The sequence below is a fragment of the Aulostomus chinensis genome, chromosome 13 (assembly GCF_037954235.1).
Source record: "Aulostomus chinensis isolate RoL2024-O1b breed Wild chromosome 13, RoL_Achi_v1.0, whole genome shotgun sequence".
Classification (NCBI taxonomy): Eukaryota; Metazoa; Chordata; class Actinopteri; order Syngnathiformes; family Aulostomidae; genus Aulostomus; species Aulostomus chinensis.
In genome coordinates this window covers 24,903,479-24,922,183 of record NC_141332.1, presented here as the reverse complement: position 1 = coordinate 24,922,183, position 18,705 = coordinate 24,903,479, and the positions used below count along the sequence as shown (strand labels likewise).

The 18,705-nt window shown below is 43.6% G+C and overlaps 1 protein-coding gene across 3 annotated transcripts; it reads right to left on the bottom strand.

Annotated features, from left to right (window-relative positions):
- Positions 1 to 3,651: 3,651 nt before the first annotated feature.
- On the bottom strand, positions 3,652 to 10,932 carry adad1 (adenosine deaminase domain containing 1 (testis-specific)). 3 transcript variants are annotated; one of them, XM_086222271.1, is made up of 13 exons: positions 10,794 to 10,932; positions 9,594 to 9,764; positions 9,279 to 9,419; positions 8,274 to 8,444; positions 7,994 to 8,065; positions 7,676 to 7,801; positions 7,253 to 7,376; positions 6,617 to 6,787; positions 6,298 to 6,373; positions 6,009 to 6,165; positions 5,574 to 5,808; positions 4,872 to 5,004; positions 3,652 to 4,299 (listed from the first exon to the last, which is right to left on the bottom strand). In XM_086222271.1, the coding sequence occupies exons 1-13, from the start codon at positions 10,852 to 10,854 to the stop codon at positions 4,186 to 4,188; spliced, it is 1,752 nt and encodes a 583-aa protein (XP_086078397.1). In that variant the 5' UTR covers positions 10,855 to 10,932; the 3' UTR covers positions 3,652 to 4,185. The 3 variants fall into 3 exon arrangements, with proteins under 3 accessions (XP_086078397.1, XP_086078398.1, XP_086078399.1); XM_086222272.1 differs by lacking the exon at positions 10,794 to 10,932 and adding an exon at positions 10,471 to 10,787 and having other exon boundaries at positions 3,653 to 4,299; XM_086222273.1 differs by lacking the exon at positions 10,794 to 10,932 and adding an exon at positions 9,876 to 10,019 and having other exon boundaries at positions 3,653 to 4,299.
- Between the last annotated feature and the right edge of the window lie 7,773 nt (positions 10,933 to 18,705).

The window sequence follows — 18,705 nt, the reverse complement described above, 5'->3', positions numbered from 1 at the left end:
GTCATAGAGAAAATGCATCACCGCAGCGCTGGGCTGCTTCTTGAGGGAAATTAACGGCACCATCAAGGGGGAATGCGAGGACCCCGATGAATACATCGATGATACCGTTCGGTTCTTAACTCGTACGATCAAGAAACGGACAAACAGCCATGTAAGTATCTCTTCGCAATTAATACAAAATATATAGTAGATAAACTGAAATCTGCTGCAAATGACTCAATGTCTTTTTCTGTAGGCAAAGACAAATCCCAAGGAATGTGTCTGTGAGAAATGGCCGGAAACTCCTTTTAGCGACTTTCTGAACTACATGGAATCTTTAATTCAGCTTCACAACAGCGAAGCCTGACAAGGTGGCTTCAGTTTGATGGCCATCATTGTGCAGCACTTTGTGGAAGTTGAATTCCACCTGAAAGAACGAATGGCTGTTGATTCTACAGCAGAAAAACCCCTCAACAATGACGCTATGTTGTTAAGTAGCATGACCTCGAGAACATCTGTGAGTTTAGTGAAGCTGCAAATCTGAACACTCCTCTGGAGCCTTGAAATAATCTACTGGAAACCGCTGTGAAGTGTTTTTTAGTTCTCAGTCCTTTTCTTGAACATTTACTGTACTTGATGTAAGATCCTGTAAAGCTTTCCATGAATATTAATATATTAACTAATTTCAAATGCTATAAATTGGTGCTCTAACCGTGACTCTACAACATAATAAATATTGTTTTCAAAGTTGTCTCAATTTTCAATAGGAACGCATACTTTTTTTCTTCTTTTTTTTTTTCCCAAAGCCAACGCTCAGAGAATAATCCCTTGGTTGCTTCCTGGAGAGAACAGGGACATTTTTCTTAAGTTCTATAAATTCTCCTAAAATTAGCGTGGCAGAGGAATCCGCAGCCCTTCAGTGGCAAGTTAAATTTCCTTGATGTTAAGTGCAAATAATCAAATCAGGCCATCAAGGAGGTTTGACAATGGAAACATCAGTCACGGTGAAGTCACTGCCGAGTCATTCTGTTCAGTTCTGATTCTACGGGGACTGAAAAAAAAGGTCAGGTTATGTTGGCAGTTTCCCTGTCTGCACTTCTAATATTAAAATTCTTATTTCTTATGTCCCAATTAAAAAACAACAACAACAAAAAAGCCACAAACTTCTCAACATTGTTGTCTTCGTCTAAGTATATTTCATAAATGTCATTTGCAGTGGTTTTTAAGTATTCTTTTCGGACAAGTCTAAATAATCAGGATTATTTGCTACTGCCAGTGTGCATCAGGTAAATTATAACTATAATGGATAACTGCCAGAAAATGTACAGACAGCGTAAAAAGGACAGTCGACTGAAGTTTAAAACCAGTCACTGCGTGGTCCTGGCTGTCCCCTTGAAAAGTGCCAGGTAGACGAGCTACAGGTGATTACTTGCTGCTGAGTTTCTTGACTCGCTGCACCGTGAGGAAACGCTGGTTGCCTCAGTTTTTGGACACACGTTAGATCTGAAAACCTAGTGAAATAGCAACAGTTCTTCCTAGCTTCAGCAGCTTTCGCTCCTTTAGTAGACCTCTACTTATCAAACAGTCAGAGCGTCAACACCGAAACAACAGAAGAAGGCAGAGAATCATATCAGAGGATTCTGATCTCTTCACAACTATCCATCTCTCTACTTTTAGCTAGCAGACAACAGCCTGATCCTAATTCGAACGTTGTGTTGTCGGTAAAATCTTGACCTTTAATATGAAAACTGCCAAGGATAAAAGCCCCCAATGGGCAGGTGGGAGTTCTTCAGCTTCTGAGAGCTCAGGTTTCAAACATTTATACTGAGTAACCACAGGAAGAGCTACATTTCCTGTTTATCTGTAAGCACAATAGTAGCACCTCAGTGACAGACGCTAATAAAGGCAGGCTAATATGGGTCACCACTTTCCATACGCACACTGACGCAACTGTAATCAGACATAAGCTACTGCCACGTGAATGACCAAGACCTCCGGAGGACACCACACATGGAGGCTGATGAATTAATAGTGCAGCACAACCATGTTCAAATCCTTTATTCCCTATCTTTCTGTCCTAAGTGACAACTGTAACTGTATAAACTGTAAAAACAAGACTAATATCAATGAGTGTCAACACCAGTGGCCCACAAAGACTTTGACTCATGCAGCAGCATGAGACAAGCCACAAGAGTCCAAGACAAGAATACAGATGGAGGAATGTTTAAACCTCCCAGCATCTGCCAGAGCACAACAATAATAATAATAATAATATACTGCAGGTTGGTGCCTTTTCAGAGACAACTGTGTTGAGCTGTCTTGTCCATTAGTCTTCACCTACCCTTCAAACCCTCACAACAGAAATCATGAGGGCTTCAAAATGAAAGGAAGTCTCTTAGACTTGCGTCTTCTAGAGTTTAACAATGAATTCACAAAAAGAAAATAATTTTATATGACAAAATGTACATGCTTCAGTGGAGATAAGAGCAATTTCAGTGCAGGGACAGCATGTGGGATCTCGGGTGCATCTAGCCAGCACACGTTGGTCCACTTGATCTTTGAAGACGAGTGGAGAGATGCGCATGAAGACCTCAGCATCAGGCAACATCTCTGAATAGCTGCTAAGAACCTACAAGAATCCTTCATGTGGAAAAAAAAGAACCCATCTGCATCTTTTCATTTACTAAATGCCCAAAAATATTTTCCATCAGTGCATCCATCAGGGTTTGGTACGATGCATCACACCTCAGTGGTTATGCTGCTCTACATGAGACAAAATCAGGTAAGAAATCTGGAACTGTACGTACAACGGCACGGCTTGATCCTTGGACCAGGCTCACAGGTAATTCCCTCTGTTCGGTAGGAAGGAAGAAAGCCACTCCATTCAGAAGACTGTTCAATATTCAATGTGTTGCATTGCGTACACAGGAAACCCAAGAGTTTCCTGTATGCTTACACCGGCTGTAGTAACATAGGTAGATCAAGTCTGCAACTACATGGGGGTTGAGGTGGAGGGGGGCACATCTGAGCAGCAGCGAGAACTCCACCCGTGTACTCACACAATTCTGTGGATGCCCACAAAAGTGACATCACACGACACAAGTCTAGATTTAAGATCGTCTGACAACCAAAGCTACCCATGACTTGCAGTGTGAACCCAAGGTCACATAAAGCTGTGTTCCAAAACTGAATATCATTAGCTTGACTTGTCTTTGTATGTTTATCAGGTCCACACGAATCCCGACTAATCATTCATCGCTGCCTGCTTGATTCTAGGCTGAGGGACGAATCCACTCAGCCCTCGATCTGTGGTTTTGGATCAGATATGTCACTCACACTCCTGATAAGATTTTAACACTATCATTTGCCACAAGTTTAGCCACGGCACCATTTTTCTGATTAGCTGCAATAGCAGCTCTCGTGGAAAGGAAGTGGGCACCAAGAAGATACCGTCACTAAAAATGCGGGGTTACAAACCAAAATGTACCAGTAAAAGACAGCCAAGGTTAAACTACTGACATGTTCTGTGTTGAGTATAATACCACAGCCAACAGGCTGATGGATGCAGATCAGTAGTGGCACAAACACAACACACTAACACACTGAAACAACAGCTTCTTTTAGTGGAAGTTGAAACATATTTGCAAGACATGCGTGTCATCTCACCTACCCACCCCCCCAACCATTAACAGCAGTAAACCAAAACAAAAATGGATCAAAATATCGAAGTGAAGAGCACAACGTTCAACTTCAGAAAGACCAAACTCAGCTCTTTTGTGTCATCATCACAAAAAACCCTTCCTTCTTATAATGCAGAGCCTCCAAGGCCATGAGGGAGGGTCTTGTGGACACACCGTCATTTCCATTCCCACGAGGAGGAAATCGCACATTCTCATCTCGGTAGGCAGTGCGGACACAAACTTGTCAACTGAGGGAAGCAGGGCAGGGCTGCATCTGATGTTTCACAAAAAATATTGCCCTTTTTTTTAACATATTTTCAATATCTGAATTACTCAGTTCAAAATATCACCTAATCCTTCGGTTCAAAGACATGAATTCCCATGTACAAAAGCGCTCGAAACATTAAAAAGGGTTACGGTTATTGAAAGAAACTCCTTTAAAACCATAACAGAAACACATAATTTAACCTCGGTCATACATTTGTGAACAAATTTGGTTCAAAATTGACCAACGATGTGGTTTTATTCACATGCTGAAGTTATCGCTAACCAAAAGCTTGACGGGCCAGGAACCAAAGCCCTGCTGCAACAGGTACGCCTTCAACACATTCTTGGCCTCCTGGTACGGCTTTGCCATCCTCTTCAACGACAAAAACAACAAGAATTCAGAACTTTGATTTTAAAACGTGAAACAAAGCAGAAAAGTTAAGCAGAAATAGTATGAAAGTAGTGCAGCACATTGAGAAAAAGAATATAAGATTAACTTTTTGGTCATTTAGGCCTCATGCAAGAACCTTTTAGTTCTTATCCTATAATAACAGCCAAATCTCGTCTCCTGAATTGGAGGAACGTCCCTGCATTTTAACACAAGGAAACACCCAAATAAACCCAAGTGCAGCAGGCTTGCATCTGCTGAGCAGTGCTCATCTTCTAAAGTTCTAACACTGAAAATATTAAGTAATTTGTGAACAATCTGTCACCTTGCCGTACGAGTGATAAAAGAGCACTTGTGGTTTTTGTAACTGATAAACAGGAAGTTCATTTCTATCAAAAACATTGTATGTGTGGTGAACAAATTTAAAAGAATAAGGTGAGCTGCATGACTGGAGTTGGAAATGACAAATCGAAACCTGATTCAGTGAAGCAGTTTGTTGAAACTGTAATACGAGTGTTTGCCACAGTCAGAGGTGCAGGGAGGAGCTCTTGCGTTACCTTGGCTTCTCTGTAGGATTTTGTGGCCAGCAGATCTTGCCGCTGAGCCTCCTTGGCCACCAGTTTGAAGCGGTGCAGCATTGCGGCTTTGCAGAGACGGCTTGCCAGAGAGGGGCCACTCTTAAATGGAGACCTACAACAGCGGAGCTCGTTGTAAGACATATTGGTAATAAATGATCACACACAAAATATACCAATGTGCCAAAAAGTAAAAGTAAAAGTATGTTATTCACTGCATATATTGATGAAAACGGTCAATGATATAAATCATTCACTGTTTTAAGTTTATGACATTTCATTCAGCTACTTAAGACACTTCCAGTAAGGTCTTAACCTCAGATTTTGGATCACAGTGAATGGTAATTATTAATTATTATTACTAATATTAATATGTAGTAAATCTAATTGGGCTTCTTGTTATTATGGCTTCTACTGGTAATTTATTGTCTTGATTCTACTGTCAAATATTCACTGTTGTGTTGCACTGCATCAAGGCTCCGCTAACCCTTGCAGAAGTGAAATTATAATACATTCAAATGCATTGTATTGTTCAACATGTATTGAGATGCCAATCAAAACCCACCAATTTTCCCCTCACTGTCAATCTCTTGACAGTTTAAGAAAACAAAAACAAACAAACCAAAACGACGAGCTTCAAGCAGAAATTGCCTCTTGCACATAAAATATGACCTTCATCCTTACTCTTCTACAGTCCTGCCCAACAGACCATCCACAACCTCCAGGGAACTGTCGCCTTCGCTCCAGTTGATACTGTGGGTTAACTGGTCACTGTCTGCACTGATGGTGGCCACAGGAGGCACCACGCTGATGTGAGGTCTCATCATGCAGTAGTACATGGGCAGCTGGGAGGTGATCCCCTCCACACGCTGGTTAACAGAAATTTCCATGCCGTGGATATCACTACAGCCCAAATCACCTAGCAGGAAAAAGAAAGAAAATCCAAACCAGTGGAGAAATTTTAGGAGGTACACCACAGCTCCTGGAGGGGAATATGATTGTGGTACATCATCAGTTGTTTTTAATAAACTCAACCGCAGAAGAGGAAAAGCCACACTGTAGCTCTGAAAACATTTCAGCCATCACGAGACGTTACCAGCAGAGTGGGACTTGACTTGCCTAGGACGATACTCTGGACATAGATGGGCTCGATGAAGTGGCTGAGCAAAGCTCCCTGGTAGCCCAATACTTGCCACTGAGTAATCTTGTCTGAGGTGGACATGCAAACCACTTTGGAGGCAGAGTGCTCAATGGCAGGTGAGAAAATGGAGAACACCTTGAAAAAGGGCAAATCATTTAGTAATAATGAGGCAATGAGGTGGTGAACAGGTGAAACATCCAATTCTCCTTTGTGTACCACAAAACCAGCCTCAGAATCCTCTCAGAAGGAAAAGTAAAAGTACAGCACCTTGCCCTCAACGGACAGGTGGAGGCTGATGTCATTGTTGACTTGCCACGCTGATATGGAGAGCGGGTTCAAGCGCCTGAGAATAAAGCAGAGTGCTGATGAAAAGCATGTCGTGTTTGCATTCCTAACAGTAGAATTCATGCAGCAATAGTTTACCCAAAATGGGAAACACAGGCTGATGGAATTGAATAAATGCCAACAAAGCAGCGGCATTTGATTTAGTGCAAAACAACATTGCCAGCGAACATTATCAGTACTACTGCAAAACAGCTGTGATTCAAGTTGTTTTTTTGGCTCAATACCACGCGTTGACACTAACAGCCTGGAGGGGATCTGGGCTGCACCCTTCGGCAGCTGGTTCATGTAGAGGTAGAGAGTGATGCCGCTCTTCAGGCAGACGAGGCCGCTGCTGCTACTCTGCTGGAAGATTGACTTTTTTGTCAGGTTGGATGTTTTGCTGAAGAACATCAGCAGGTGCCTGTACAGGAACCTGGTGACGACACAAAAATGGATCATGGGAATAATGCTTTCATTCTTGCTCATTGTTATGGTGGTTACACTGCTACCTGGACGAATTACCATTCTGGAAAAGGTCATCTAAGCTGCCCCACAAACTAAATTCAAAAGACTGAAAAGTACTGCAAAATGACTGACGCATTTCAACACGATATCTTTACCGACAACTGATTTTACTTAAAATTTGAAACATGAATCACACAAAAAGGTAGTTTTGTTCTTTTTAAATTATTTTCAATCATTTTTTGTTGTTCTACACACTGATCTATGAACATGTTCATAAGGCCCCCCTAGCCATTATTTTCTAGGACAACCCCGGTCATGATAAAAGCCTACAACATGTCTGCTTTTGGCGCATGAACACCTGCATCACAGAGTAACGAGGAGGCAATATTTGTGTGGATGCAAAGATCTACACACATTCATGTTGGTGACGAACCTCATCAGTGATCGCCTCGCACTAACCACCGCATGGGAGTCGTGCACAATGCGTCCAGTCGGCGATGCGTTTTCTTTGGTATTGAAATTTCCGGTGCCAAGAGCCACCACCTCATAGCCACTGGCTGGACAGAAGTTCACACAGTAGCGTTAAACAAGCTTGGCGGTTGCTTACAACAATTATAACAGAACACAAACCTGTAGTGACTCTGGTCATGTGACTTTTCCTTTTAAATTCCCAGGAAATATCAGCCAGACCTTAGTCTGGACGCTCCAGGTGAATTTATGCTAGCTAGTTACACAACACGTCACTACCACCAGTTACAGACTAACCCCGCCAAACAAAAAGGAGCAGTCAGAACAGTTTGACTAACCTACCATCTTAGCTGGTCACCCTGGAGGTTTAATCTTTGTGAACACTCACAGGTCTGAATGATGAACGCTGCCGTGGTGCCGGCACAGGCAGAGAACTCTGGGTGGCTGTTCATCAACTTGGTGAGCTGATCTCTGATGGTGTTTGGAATCTGGAGGTTGTTGGAATTGCTCCTTTCTGCCAATCAAGAAAATACAAACCAAAGACAAAAATCACGTCATCTGCTCTGATGCGTTTCAGGATTTCCACCCCCCCAAAATGCTTCACCAAACCCTACGAAACAAAATGTCTTTTCAGTACGGACAATTGGTTTAAACTGATGAATTCAAAGCGATTTTGCCATGAAGGCAAGAGACGTTTCAGTCTTACCAGGAACGGCTCTGTGAGGATGAACATCTAAGAAGGAGGGCCCCTCTTTAACAGGCAGCGGTGGAGGGGTTTCTGGTGAAAAGAACAATCAAGGAGGGAAATGTAATGTGTTCTTTTCTAATACTGCTTTACATCTTCATCAAGGAGCAGAAAAAAAGCTGTTTTAAAGCACTAAAGCACTAGAATTTAAAAGCATTAAAAAAAAGAGGACACAGCAACAGAATCGGGTTTTGAAACAGGAGAGGTGGGGGCATCATAACAAAGTGGAATGTAAACTGACCTTGTGACTCAGGGAGGGCAGTCGACCGACTTTCCAAGGCGGGCAGCAGATCCTGCAGGGCGAACTCTGCTGCTTTGAGCCGAGCCTCCTTCTTTGTTATCCCCATGCCAGTCTTGTGCTGTACCCCATCAATCACCGCACAAAAGGCAAAGTAAAACCCCTGAACGTTGCCTGCACAAATCAGAGAGAGTCGAAGAAATCACTCCCTACTAAATCCTCAACTGTGGCTGTGGATGCTGCTGGTGGAGTCAGAATTTGAGAGCCATGACTAGCCAAGTCTCTGCTTGTCATCATAAGCAAACAGTATGGAGGCTGATTTTACTTAAAAGACCCTCAAGCAAAAAGTGAATCAGTAAAACATTTGATGTTAAATTGAGTTGTTGTAAAACCCTTGAGTCTTCTGACTGCATGGCCGGTTTCTGGCCATTAAAGACAGTCGTCTTCCTCCCACAGACCAGGAAATCTCAGTTGTTAGCACAGCAAACAGATACAATAATACACATGTAAACATGCGATATAACAGCAGCAAAATCTACAAAGAAATATACGCAGTACAGACATGAGGAAATTAAAAAATAGCAACAGTATGCTTCCAGCTGGTGCATTTGTTTGAACCGACTCATGAGCGATGCCACAGTTAGTGTCCGTAGATAAGTGAGCACACGGCTGGATGAAGCTCTTTCTGCATAATGGAATCAGAAAAAGTGATGCAGCGGTGAAAAAAAAGAAGTTTTAGTGAGCTCACGGCACCAGTAGGACAGTATTTTTAAAAAAAATACACAAATTGGGAGAAATATCACCCATCAATAGTCGCCCTCCCTCTCTGCTTTGGAGCACATCCAATGGGATACTTTAATAAGTAGTCAATCAGGAAATGCAGTACTTTTAGAATAGGCTATAAGACATAAATCATATGAATAAAATGTCAAAACACAGGCTTCTTAACAACTGGAAGGCTGTAAAAAGAATTTGAACACACACACACACACACACCGTTCATTTTACCTGGGGTCACAGTCTCTTTCAATTCCAGGTGGAAAGGTATGACCTGGGCGAGCTGATGAAGCAAAGACACAGCGTTGGTCTCACCGGACATGTACCTGTCAATCATCATCTTGGGTGTGATCTTTGGTTTGCCAGCAGCACCTAAACCGGTGAAATAAAGAAACACATCAAGACACACAGGTTCACACCAATATAGACTTGGACATTAAGTTTAAAAACCACAAATGGCTACGCTATCTAACCAGGTGTTATATAAAGCTTATCAATGTTGATGAGGTCCTGTCTGTTTCAAACCAATGACATTCTGCAACTCACCGTAACAAAATGTGTTTCTGGACAGCTCCTTGGGCAGTGGCGGCGGAGAAGCAGTGAATACTGATGGTGAAGAAGGCAAATTCCTCATGAGAATTTTAGCAAAACATGCTCCTCGGGAACCCTGAAACGATCCGCCAGCGGGAAACATCTTGGCAACGTTTTCTCCGAGACCTTGGAGAACAGGAGGACCGTTAGTGTGCTGACACTTTGCAACACGGATACCTTAACAAAATCCCAAAGTGAGGCCTGAAGACTTCCAGAAGTCCTTAAAATGACACTGACCATCAATGTTGTCACGCCACACCGCAAAGAAACAAATCCAACCGCTCAAAACGTAACCTGAGGTTCAGAAAACCAAGCTTTTACTGGATTGTGTGTATCTGTTGGATGCCTGCACTCAACAAACACGTAAATATGGTGTTCAATGTGCAGGCAGGCATCTTCTCAACAACTAAGACGACGACTACCCAACACACACACTCCCATAGTTACTTCCACTGTGCGCAATTTCAAATAAGGCAATTAGCATCATCAAAACATTACTTGCTAACACTAAGCTAATTGTTAAGATACATTAACGGCATCGTCCTCTGTTACATCATGACAAAATCATATAAATATAAAATGACACTTGGAGAGAGAACTTATAACACTTTTTAACAATTCTTTTTTTTTTAATGTAGAACAAACTTAATATCCCGCCCCCATCGGTGTCAAGGATATTTGGCTAACGTGTTCGCTCAAAAATGGACGACAGCTAGCATGCTGTAGCTTAACGTTTGACACCCGCCTAGAAAACCACAGCGAACAAACTATAACGCCGCCATTCCTGTCAAATTCGAGTTCTTATTTATGGCACGAAGCTTCATTTACTCACTCGTTCTTTAACACGAACTCGACGCCTCTCTTTCTCTCTATGGATCCGCGGACACTGTCGGTTGATCGACGGACGACGCGCCGAGGGGAAAGCGGGTGTTTGGGCAGCTCCGACTGTTACACCGCGGGTTAACTGAAGCGGAACGTCGACTTCCTGCTTCTGCCTGGAGTTTTGTTGTTGTTTTTGTTTTATTTGCTCCGCTCTACTGTTCCAAATCCTTAAGTACCTAATTTTAATTTGCAGTAGCGGGTCAATAAATTGCTTAAACCAGGTTTATGTCCTCTAAAAAGCCTATAACTTATTATTGTCTGTGCTTTTCCTACCTGTTACAGACGAATGACTATGAGGATTAACTGACGATGCAGGTGTGTCGGGGTAGGTCATGCTCAGCCCCGAGTTTAAACTCACAGGATAACATGGTCGGACTGAGGATGCTCAGATGAGCTTTCTATGTTTCTGCTCTAAAATGTACCAGTATGAGTTTTATCTAATAGGATTTGTTAATTTAAAGGTGTTGTATCATTGAAGTAGTCAGGGGGGAAAAAGCAGATTACTTTTGTTTTGTTTCAGTAATAAATACACTTTTTGACGGAGTGATTCCTCAGTGACCATTAACTTGGAGGAAGGCCTTCTTTAAAAAAAATCCTCAAGAGAACATCCTGGTGAAAAAATATGAATGAAAGAGTATATTAAACATATTGATCACACATGAGGTTTTTTTTTTTAGGCCAGAAATAACCTCCATTTTGTGGAGCAGATAACTTCTCTGTTTCCTCTTCTCCATGTGCAACAAAATAAGAAAGCAATAGAGAGTCTAGATTTACATTTTCTAGCCCCACTTAAAAAGTGTGACACGTAGAAAGAAAACCAGAAATCCCAATTTGACAGTTAAATCTCTTGCTGTTCCAGAAACACTGATAATGTTTTGTGGGGAATAATTCAAGTGAGTGGAAATTAAAAGGTGGCAGTAAAGGTGGGCATTCCTCTTTCACCTACTATTTGTGGCATATCGGGGAAATAGGTGGAGCTTCCCCCTCCTCCTCCTCCTCTTCTTCTTAAACTCTAATTTGCTCACAGCAGAGGTCATACTCCCACTCGAAAAGTGAGTAAACATGATGCAACTCTGCAATTTAATCAGGAAAGATGAAAGTAGCATCCAAGTCACAGTTACCAATGCGTGCCTGGGAGATTTTTCTCTAATTTCCGCCTACAGGGATACATTAATGACACATTTCCATTCGTATCAGCATGGGCATCAAAGTTCAGTGCCTGAAGACAAATCAAGCTCATCTAAAAGGTTTAGATTCACAAACTGAATCTGAAGTGATGCAGCCAGTCAACTCAGCTTAGCATCGTGAGCTTGAAGCAGCTAGCTTGCCATGTCTTATGAGTTCTGACATCCGCTGCAACTCTCAACACCTGGACAATATCCTCACTTACTATTTTAGACTCAATCTGATTGAGTCAAACGAACATTTTCCAGGCTAACTTAAATTCATGCAGAGCCTGAGTGCAGTGCAGGGTCTTCACGCTGCTTGTGGAAAGGCAACTGCCCCAATCAAAACTATCTGTAAGTCAAGGGACTCTGAAAGCCTCTGGTCTCACTTTCCCCCTTGAAGAATCTCACATGAGGCAGCGATTAGCAATTGCAAGAGCACAAACGTTAAATGGAACAAGTGAGCAGTGAGCCTGCAGTGAGCAGCGGAGGTCCCCCACAGGAACGGATACGGTTTTTGCTCACCCACGTAGTTTGGGGACGGCCGCGTATCGACTTCTACGAATAGTAGGAAGCCGTCTGAAAACAACTTTGCACACTCCATCCTCCCATTTGTGCTCCCACAAACAGATAAGATGAAGGAAAGTAGCTGAGTCACTCAAGTGTGAGTAATCGCCTTCAACCACAAGTGACTTTTCCCATTAGAAGCTGGAAGACAGTTTGTTCTTAGGCGTCTCTCTTTGATTTCGTGGGCCTGTTCAGTTGGTTTGTGGGCTCCATTTTTACACACATAGATTGCATGTTTGAGCACCTTTATGATTCGTGTTAAAAATCCAGTCCATCCATCCAGACGTACTGCTCCTCCTGTGCAGTAAAAGGCGGAGGGGTATATGTCCAAATTGCTTTTTAAATAGCCAACATAAGGAAACAGCTTGAAAGGCCCGTTAAGATGCAACAAATATTTATGTTTCCACTGCACTTTGCAGCGGAGCCGTAGGGTTGAAAGGTTTATCTTTCTAATGCGGGGTTGTTGTTTGCTCCGGGTGGAAAAATCACAACGGCCCTGATTGGAAATGAAACTGTCAACCCTGGAAATGTTTTCTATTATTAGTATCTTTGCATGCACACGCCTGAACCCTCTCACCAGGTACCAAAGGCTAAACCCCTACAGAGAGCGGAGGAATCCCCCCCCCATGAGAAACATTTTCAGGACGCCACCATCACATTCAACCCTCTATCCACTAATGAGTATGCAGGTGTTGCAATGAAAGCTATCAGCAGCTGCATATATATAGCACGTCCCCCGAACTTTAAAATCTACATAAATGCCAATTTCTCCACTGTGGGATGAATAAAGGCTTGTCTTATCTTAGATGAATGTTTCATGGTTTCCTGTTTGCAGCTACCCACAACCTCAACTGATGGTCACTTTCAGGAATGAAAAGGATCACAAATATTTATGAGTCATCTTTTAACCACTATTCTGCCTACAGATAAATATAGAAGCAATTTATGATTCGACTCTTGCTGAATTTCTCCTATTGGCCACTAGAGAGCAGCGTATGAGTGGAGAAGAACTTGAATCTGCGGGTCAAAACCACGTCCCTCACTGCTCATTCTATGATTCACACGATGATGGTGTTTCCAAAAGACTCTGCAAAATCTAAAAATAAAACAGGATAGAATAAAGAACATTTAAACAACTGTAATTACAACAATAATAATAAAAATATCTTTATTTTTACCACCACAACCCCCATCGCATTCAATTTAAATCATCGAAAAAATCTGGAAAAATGAAAATAAAACTGACACGAGGGTTCTGCTACAGGGAGGAGGACCGTTTGCACAAATATCTGTCATCTGAACAGAATGTAAGATAAAAAATTGAATGCATTGCAGACAGAGAAGTTGCTCAGAATTGAAGATCTTGTATGACCGAAGCACAGGACGAGAAATCAAAGCTCCAGGTCCCAGGGTTAACACATGCACGCAAAGGTGCGTCTTCACGAGAGCGATCGCATGAGCTGCTGTACCGGCCAGAGCGCCCCCGGACCACCAGGAACCAGAGCCGAGCGCCCCATGGCTAGCGCATGTTCTCCCTGACAGCACTCCACCATTGATAAATAGCAGCAGCTCTTCTCCAGCCTGCTGGTGCAGTCGCGTTCAGCTGCAGCTCTCCAATGCGTCTCCACAGCCAAGATTGAATCTTCCCCATTCATTAGACTAAGTGGATGAGGCTCTCTAATAGGGGCTCCCTTCCCCTCAATAATTGCCGTTGATTGGCGTAAATTAGACCCTAGTTGCCAGACGAGTGATTCTCAACGACGATAATCCGATTCCCAACTCAAACTAATAGGATTTTAACTCTGGCTTTGGCCTAATGTCCGTCTGCAAACCCTGGCTGTGGCCCTATGCCCCATCTCGCCAGTGTCCTCTGGATCATATCTGGGCCAGGCCACGTTGAAGTGGTGTGTGGATTTGGCGAGGCTGGGTGGGGTGGGGGGGTTAGGTCATCGCTGTCCTTCACCCCCCATACAACATTCTTGGCATCCATTGGTCATTCATGGGTCACATCGTGGAGGGAACATGCGTGTGAATGTGACGGGAGTCTGGCGGAGGGTGGAGCAGAGCGGATGTGGGGTGATGCGTTGCTCCAGCTCAGGCCTGGACAGCCAGTCGGCTCCAGAGGCTGTGCTCTAAAACCTGGTCTGGACTGACCTGACATCCTGATGAATCCAATTTGTATGTTCAGAGCAATGTCCATCTTTGGAGGCATGCATTGGAAAGCTTTATGAATGCTTCAAAGGAGCTGTGTTCATGATTTAAAGGCTTTTTTTTGTGCACAATCACCAAAAATAAGGATTATTCTGTTTTTTTTTTTGGAAAGAATGAACCCTTTACATCCCCAGAATGACTAAGTGGCACAAAACTGTCTGTATCATCTACAGGATGGACCAACCCTGGTTTCTTTTTAAGTTTCCTTGTTTCCTTTGTCATACTTGTTTAAATTCTTACTCGTATTAGGCAGTTTAAGCGGCGTCCTCTCAAAACACACTCGTGGAGGGTCTTCTGCTCTGTTGTCACTGCGGTTTGGCACTGAAGGTCTCGGCGGAGCAGTCTTACACCAGGACAGGCATTTTATAGTCCCCCCCCCCCCCGTGAAATTACCATAAACGTGGGTTGTTTTAAATTAAAAACAATTTTTTCGTCCCCTAATTGACAAGTGGCGTCATTATCTTGCGTTTCCAGGGTGTGCGGACTCATGTGACGCGGTACTGAAAAGAACTTTTCACCACAAAATCTATCAACATCCATCATCCGTTACCAACCGTGCTCTCCCAACAGCAAGTCTGTAAGAGGAGTACACTGAATGTCCTTTTGTCATTCACTTGATAAGGGGACGGTGCTACTACTAAGGCCCGAGGACTAATGAATCTCCACTCCATTACAGCTGAATCGGACAGATTGCTCTCCTGGAGAAATGAATTGAGTTTTTTGTATTTGTGAGATCATTCTCCCTCCATTAACTGCTCTTTATCCCGTCTCTTCATCACAGGCAAATCAGGTTAGGCAGCCATGATTAGCTGGGGTGGCCTCCCTTTTTAAAAGGTAATTGGGTTTGGCGGCTCAGCTGATAGTGCCATTAGGACCAATAAAGGCTGGGCTTGGCTCATCGAGTGAAACAGATTCTTCAGCAGCAGATGGCAGACGGAGCGAGAGGGCTCTGATGCATTCAGGCCGAAAACAAAGTTTGTGTAACCAAAGTCGTTTCGGGGCATCGTTCCTGCCCCTCTCCACACCTTCCCCTTCTATCTCTCCGCGGCACTGGTGGTGACAGAGACAGCTTTTAATATTAGAGCTGGAGCCTAACACTGGTCTATCATGGCTACGTCAGTTTGGGCGTACACGCTCTCCTGCATGCTGACGTACAAAACCTTTATTTTTTCTTGATGATTTAGAACAAAGTTTACAGTAAAGTTCAACTGTAAAATATCCCACGTCCGCGGCAACTACCGAGCGTTGAAAAACCACATCAAAATATAGTTCAGCTGACATACTGGTATCAGAATTTCATCGAGCGCACTCACACGAGTCCAGGCTGCCCCGCACCCACGCCACTGCAGGCCAGAGCGCACTTACATCACCGCCGAGCTGGGCCACTGGTCGAGAGTCCGGCAGATCAGATGTTGTATTTCACTAAAAGGAGCTGGGAAAGAAGCCAGTGAAAACCCACGTCAGGCTCTGCGGAACCCACTCAGAACCAAACACACACACTGAACAACAGGTGACAAGTTTGCACCCTGAACGTCCCGATACTTTAACGGCGTGCAAGCAAACAGCAGGCGGAAGACACGCAGCCCACATCTGTGAGACTAAAGTCTTCATGGAGTCATTGACAAAAAGAGCAACGTCACATTAACAAGAAGCATAACAGAGATAATAGTACAGCAGGATTGAGATACTTCTAGATTTACTGAGCTCACCGAGAACTTCTCTGTGGCTACGGAAGGCAGAGCGAGCGAGCCGCGGTGATTTAGTTTGACATTAAAAGGAGACTGATGGCTGACACAAGCTAAATTGTGGAGGGGGGGGAGAAAAAAAACAACAACTCAGTTTACAAACACTCCAGTGCATCGGCCAGACCGGTACGTTCCATGTCTTCTTTATCCAGCAGTGTGCTCAGTAATTCACATGCTGGAGCGTTTGTAAATGTACATTTTTGGACAGTTACGCTCTCGTTAGCTGTCAGTCGTCATTAGCTTCAAGCTCCAGGCCACAGTGAGCAGCAGCTAGCTCTTCTGGAGGCTCAGAGGAGGGATGCAGGGACCTGTGTAAGCTCATAACTGAGGGCAGAACCACTTTTTAAGTGTCTGATCACTGCTTCACCTCAGTACGGTTGGCCTGGTGTGGGGAGGCCCCAACTCACCAATACGGGTAGGAGACTCAAAAATCCTGTGTTGTTGAAAGCCAGCATCCTCACCTGTTCGTTCAAAAACCTGCAGTTGACAAAGATCTAAGATGTTGGACAGAGACGTGCTGTGCGACCAAGGATCGATTCCCCCCAACTGTATCATCTGCTGTCATCTGGACTAAAGGGAAGGTGAACTTGCCAATTCCGAGAAATCCCGCAAAACCCCAGGATAACCTTACTGCATCTGGGGCTTCGTCCTATAGGAAAAGGTGCATTAGTGGTGACAGGCGGGCCGATGGGGACTGGTGCTGATGGGAGGTTTAGACGGCTGGAGGTGGGCTTGTGTATTATGTGGCTGGCCATTGCTGTGACTGTCTCCCTCTTATCTCTTCCACGGAGGGGGTCCAATCCCCACCGCTCCTCTTATCTCCACGTTATAGACGTGGTATCTTCCCCTTTTTCCCGGAATCTTCCCAGTTTAGTGGCATTAATATGTGAAAGGTGACTCTGCTGCCATTTTTCGCATTCTCCACCAATGGCAAACTTAAGGAAGCCATCTTCATAGTATCATCTTTAAATCATTTGTGAGATTTGATTTCCAGACATACTACATCCATAATATGATCAAGTGGGTTTCTGGTGACCTTATCAACCTTGAGGACGGCCGTAATTTTCAGCGAAATGAAGCAAAGCCAGTCTATGAGAGTTCATTGCCTATTTTGCTTTGCCGATATGTTTTCAGACATGACGTATTCCCAATCAGGTTAAAAAAGAAAATGTGAATGATCCATTTTCCTCCCGTACTGTCTCCGCACGGGCGATGATGTATTGTTGAGGTATAACCAGAGAGTTGTGGTACATTTTCACCTGAGAGCTGCACATTTCCAGCCCTTCTAAATAAAACATTGTGTCGCCAGGCGCCGGTAAGTGTCCCTCAAAGAGCAGTGGGAGGAAGGGCGAGGGTAAAAAGCGTCCAGGTTAAGTTGTTTGAAAGGCCCCGGGTATTAAGAGGCATTTTACACTTAAGAAGTTGGTTTCGCTGGGTTTTCTGTTTCCCCTCTTATTGATTGATGCTCAACTATCAATGCATAATAGAAAAGCACTCAGAGCAAATGCAGGGTTATGGCCTTGGGAGGGAGTCGGCTGACGAGACTGCAGCACCCCCCCCACTCCAATGCCATTATTGGCCCATAAAGGATCCCTCGGGAAGGCCTCGGTGTTCAGATCAGCACACACCAAATACCCAATTAAAAAAGGCTTTAAATTCCCTCCTCCTTCCTGGGCGAAAATCAATCTGAATTCAATCTATTCGGCTAGGATTCCGACAGAGCAGGTAATTGCCTATAATCGGTCAGGTAGGTGACAACAGCTTAAAGGGGAGACACTAATACAATCAGGTATTCGCTTTCAACGCCCGTCCAGGCTCAGGCCTCAGCTGTCGAAAACCAGGTAGAGTGCAGTTTATGTAGCCATCGGACAAAGGTGTGTGTATAAAGTTACACAAGTCTCCCATTGTGGTGCTCCAACAGCTGATGAAGAGATTCTGCAGCGGAGTGATACTTCCTATGAAGACAGGACAGATCTGCAGCTGTTCAATGATGAGTTGGCCAGAAGGAAATTAACCATCATCATAAATGATTGCTACATTCGGTCTTTTTTTTTAGGGGGGGGGGGGGGGGTTCAAATAAAACTTTGTTGGTTGTTGCAGATGAGGATTTTTATTATTTAGGGCAACAACAAAAAAATCATTGATTGACAGTTAAAACAACTGCCACGTTCATCAACGTTGAAAACAATCGTTAGCTGCTGCCCATCAGCCCGCGACCACATTTGGGCTCTACTTATTCCGGCTATCTTCTTGTTTTTATTGTTTTATTGATGTCAAACACTTGGCTACATTTTATTACATGAAAGATGCAACATAAATAAAGTATGTTACTGCAACCTTTGAAAGTAGACCGTTAAGGAACTGGCACTCACATTCTTTTAAAATAGGGTTTTTTTTCCCGCATAATTTGCAAAAACCACAGTCACGTCAGGATTACTTCAGCGAGGTTCTCAGTAAAGACGGGGGCATTACTTCATAATAATAATAATAATAATA

Coding starts and splice junctions, on each gene's coding strand:
- adad1 (XM_086222271.1), bottom strand. CDS start 10,854: ATGACCTACCCCGACACACCTGCATCGTCAGTTAATCCTCATAGTCAT. Junction 7,377..7,675: donor AGCGTTCATCATTCAGACCT/GTGAGTGTTCAC, acceptor ACTTCTGTCCAG/CCAGTGGCTATGAGGTGGTG. Junction 6,788..7,252: donor GCGAGGCGATCACTGATGAG/GTTCGTCACCAA, acceptor TGTCGTCACCAG/GTTCCTGTACAGGCACCTGC.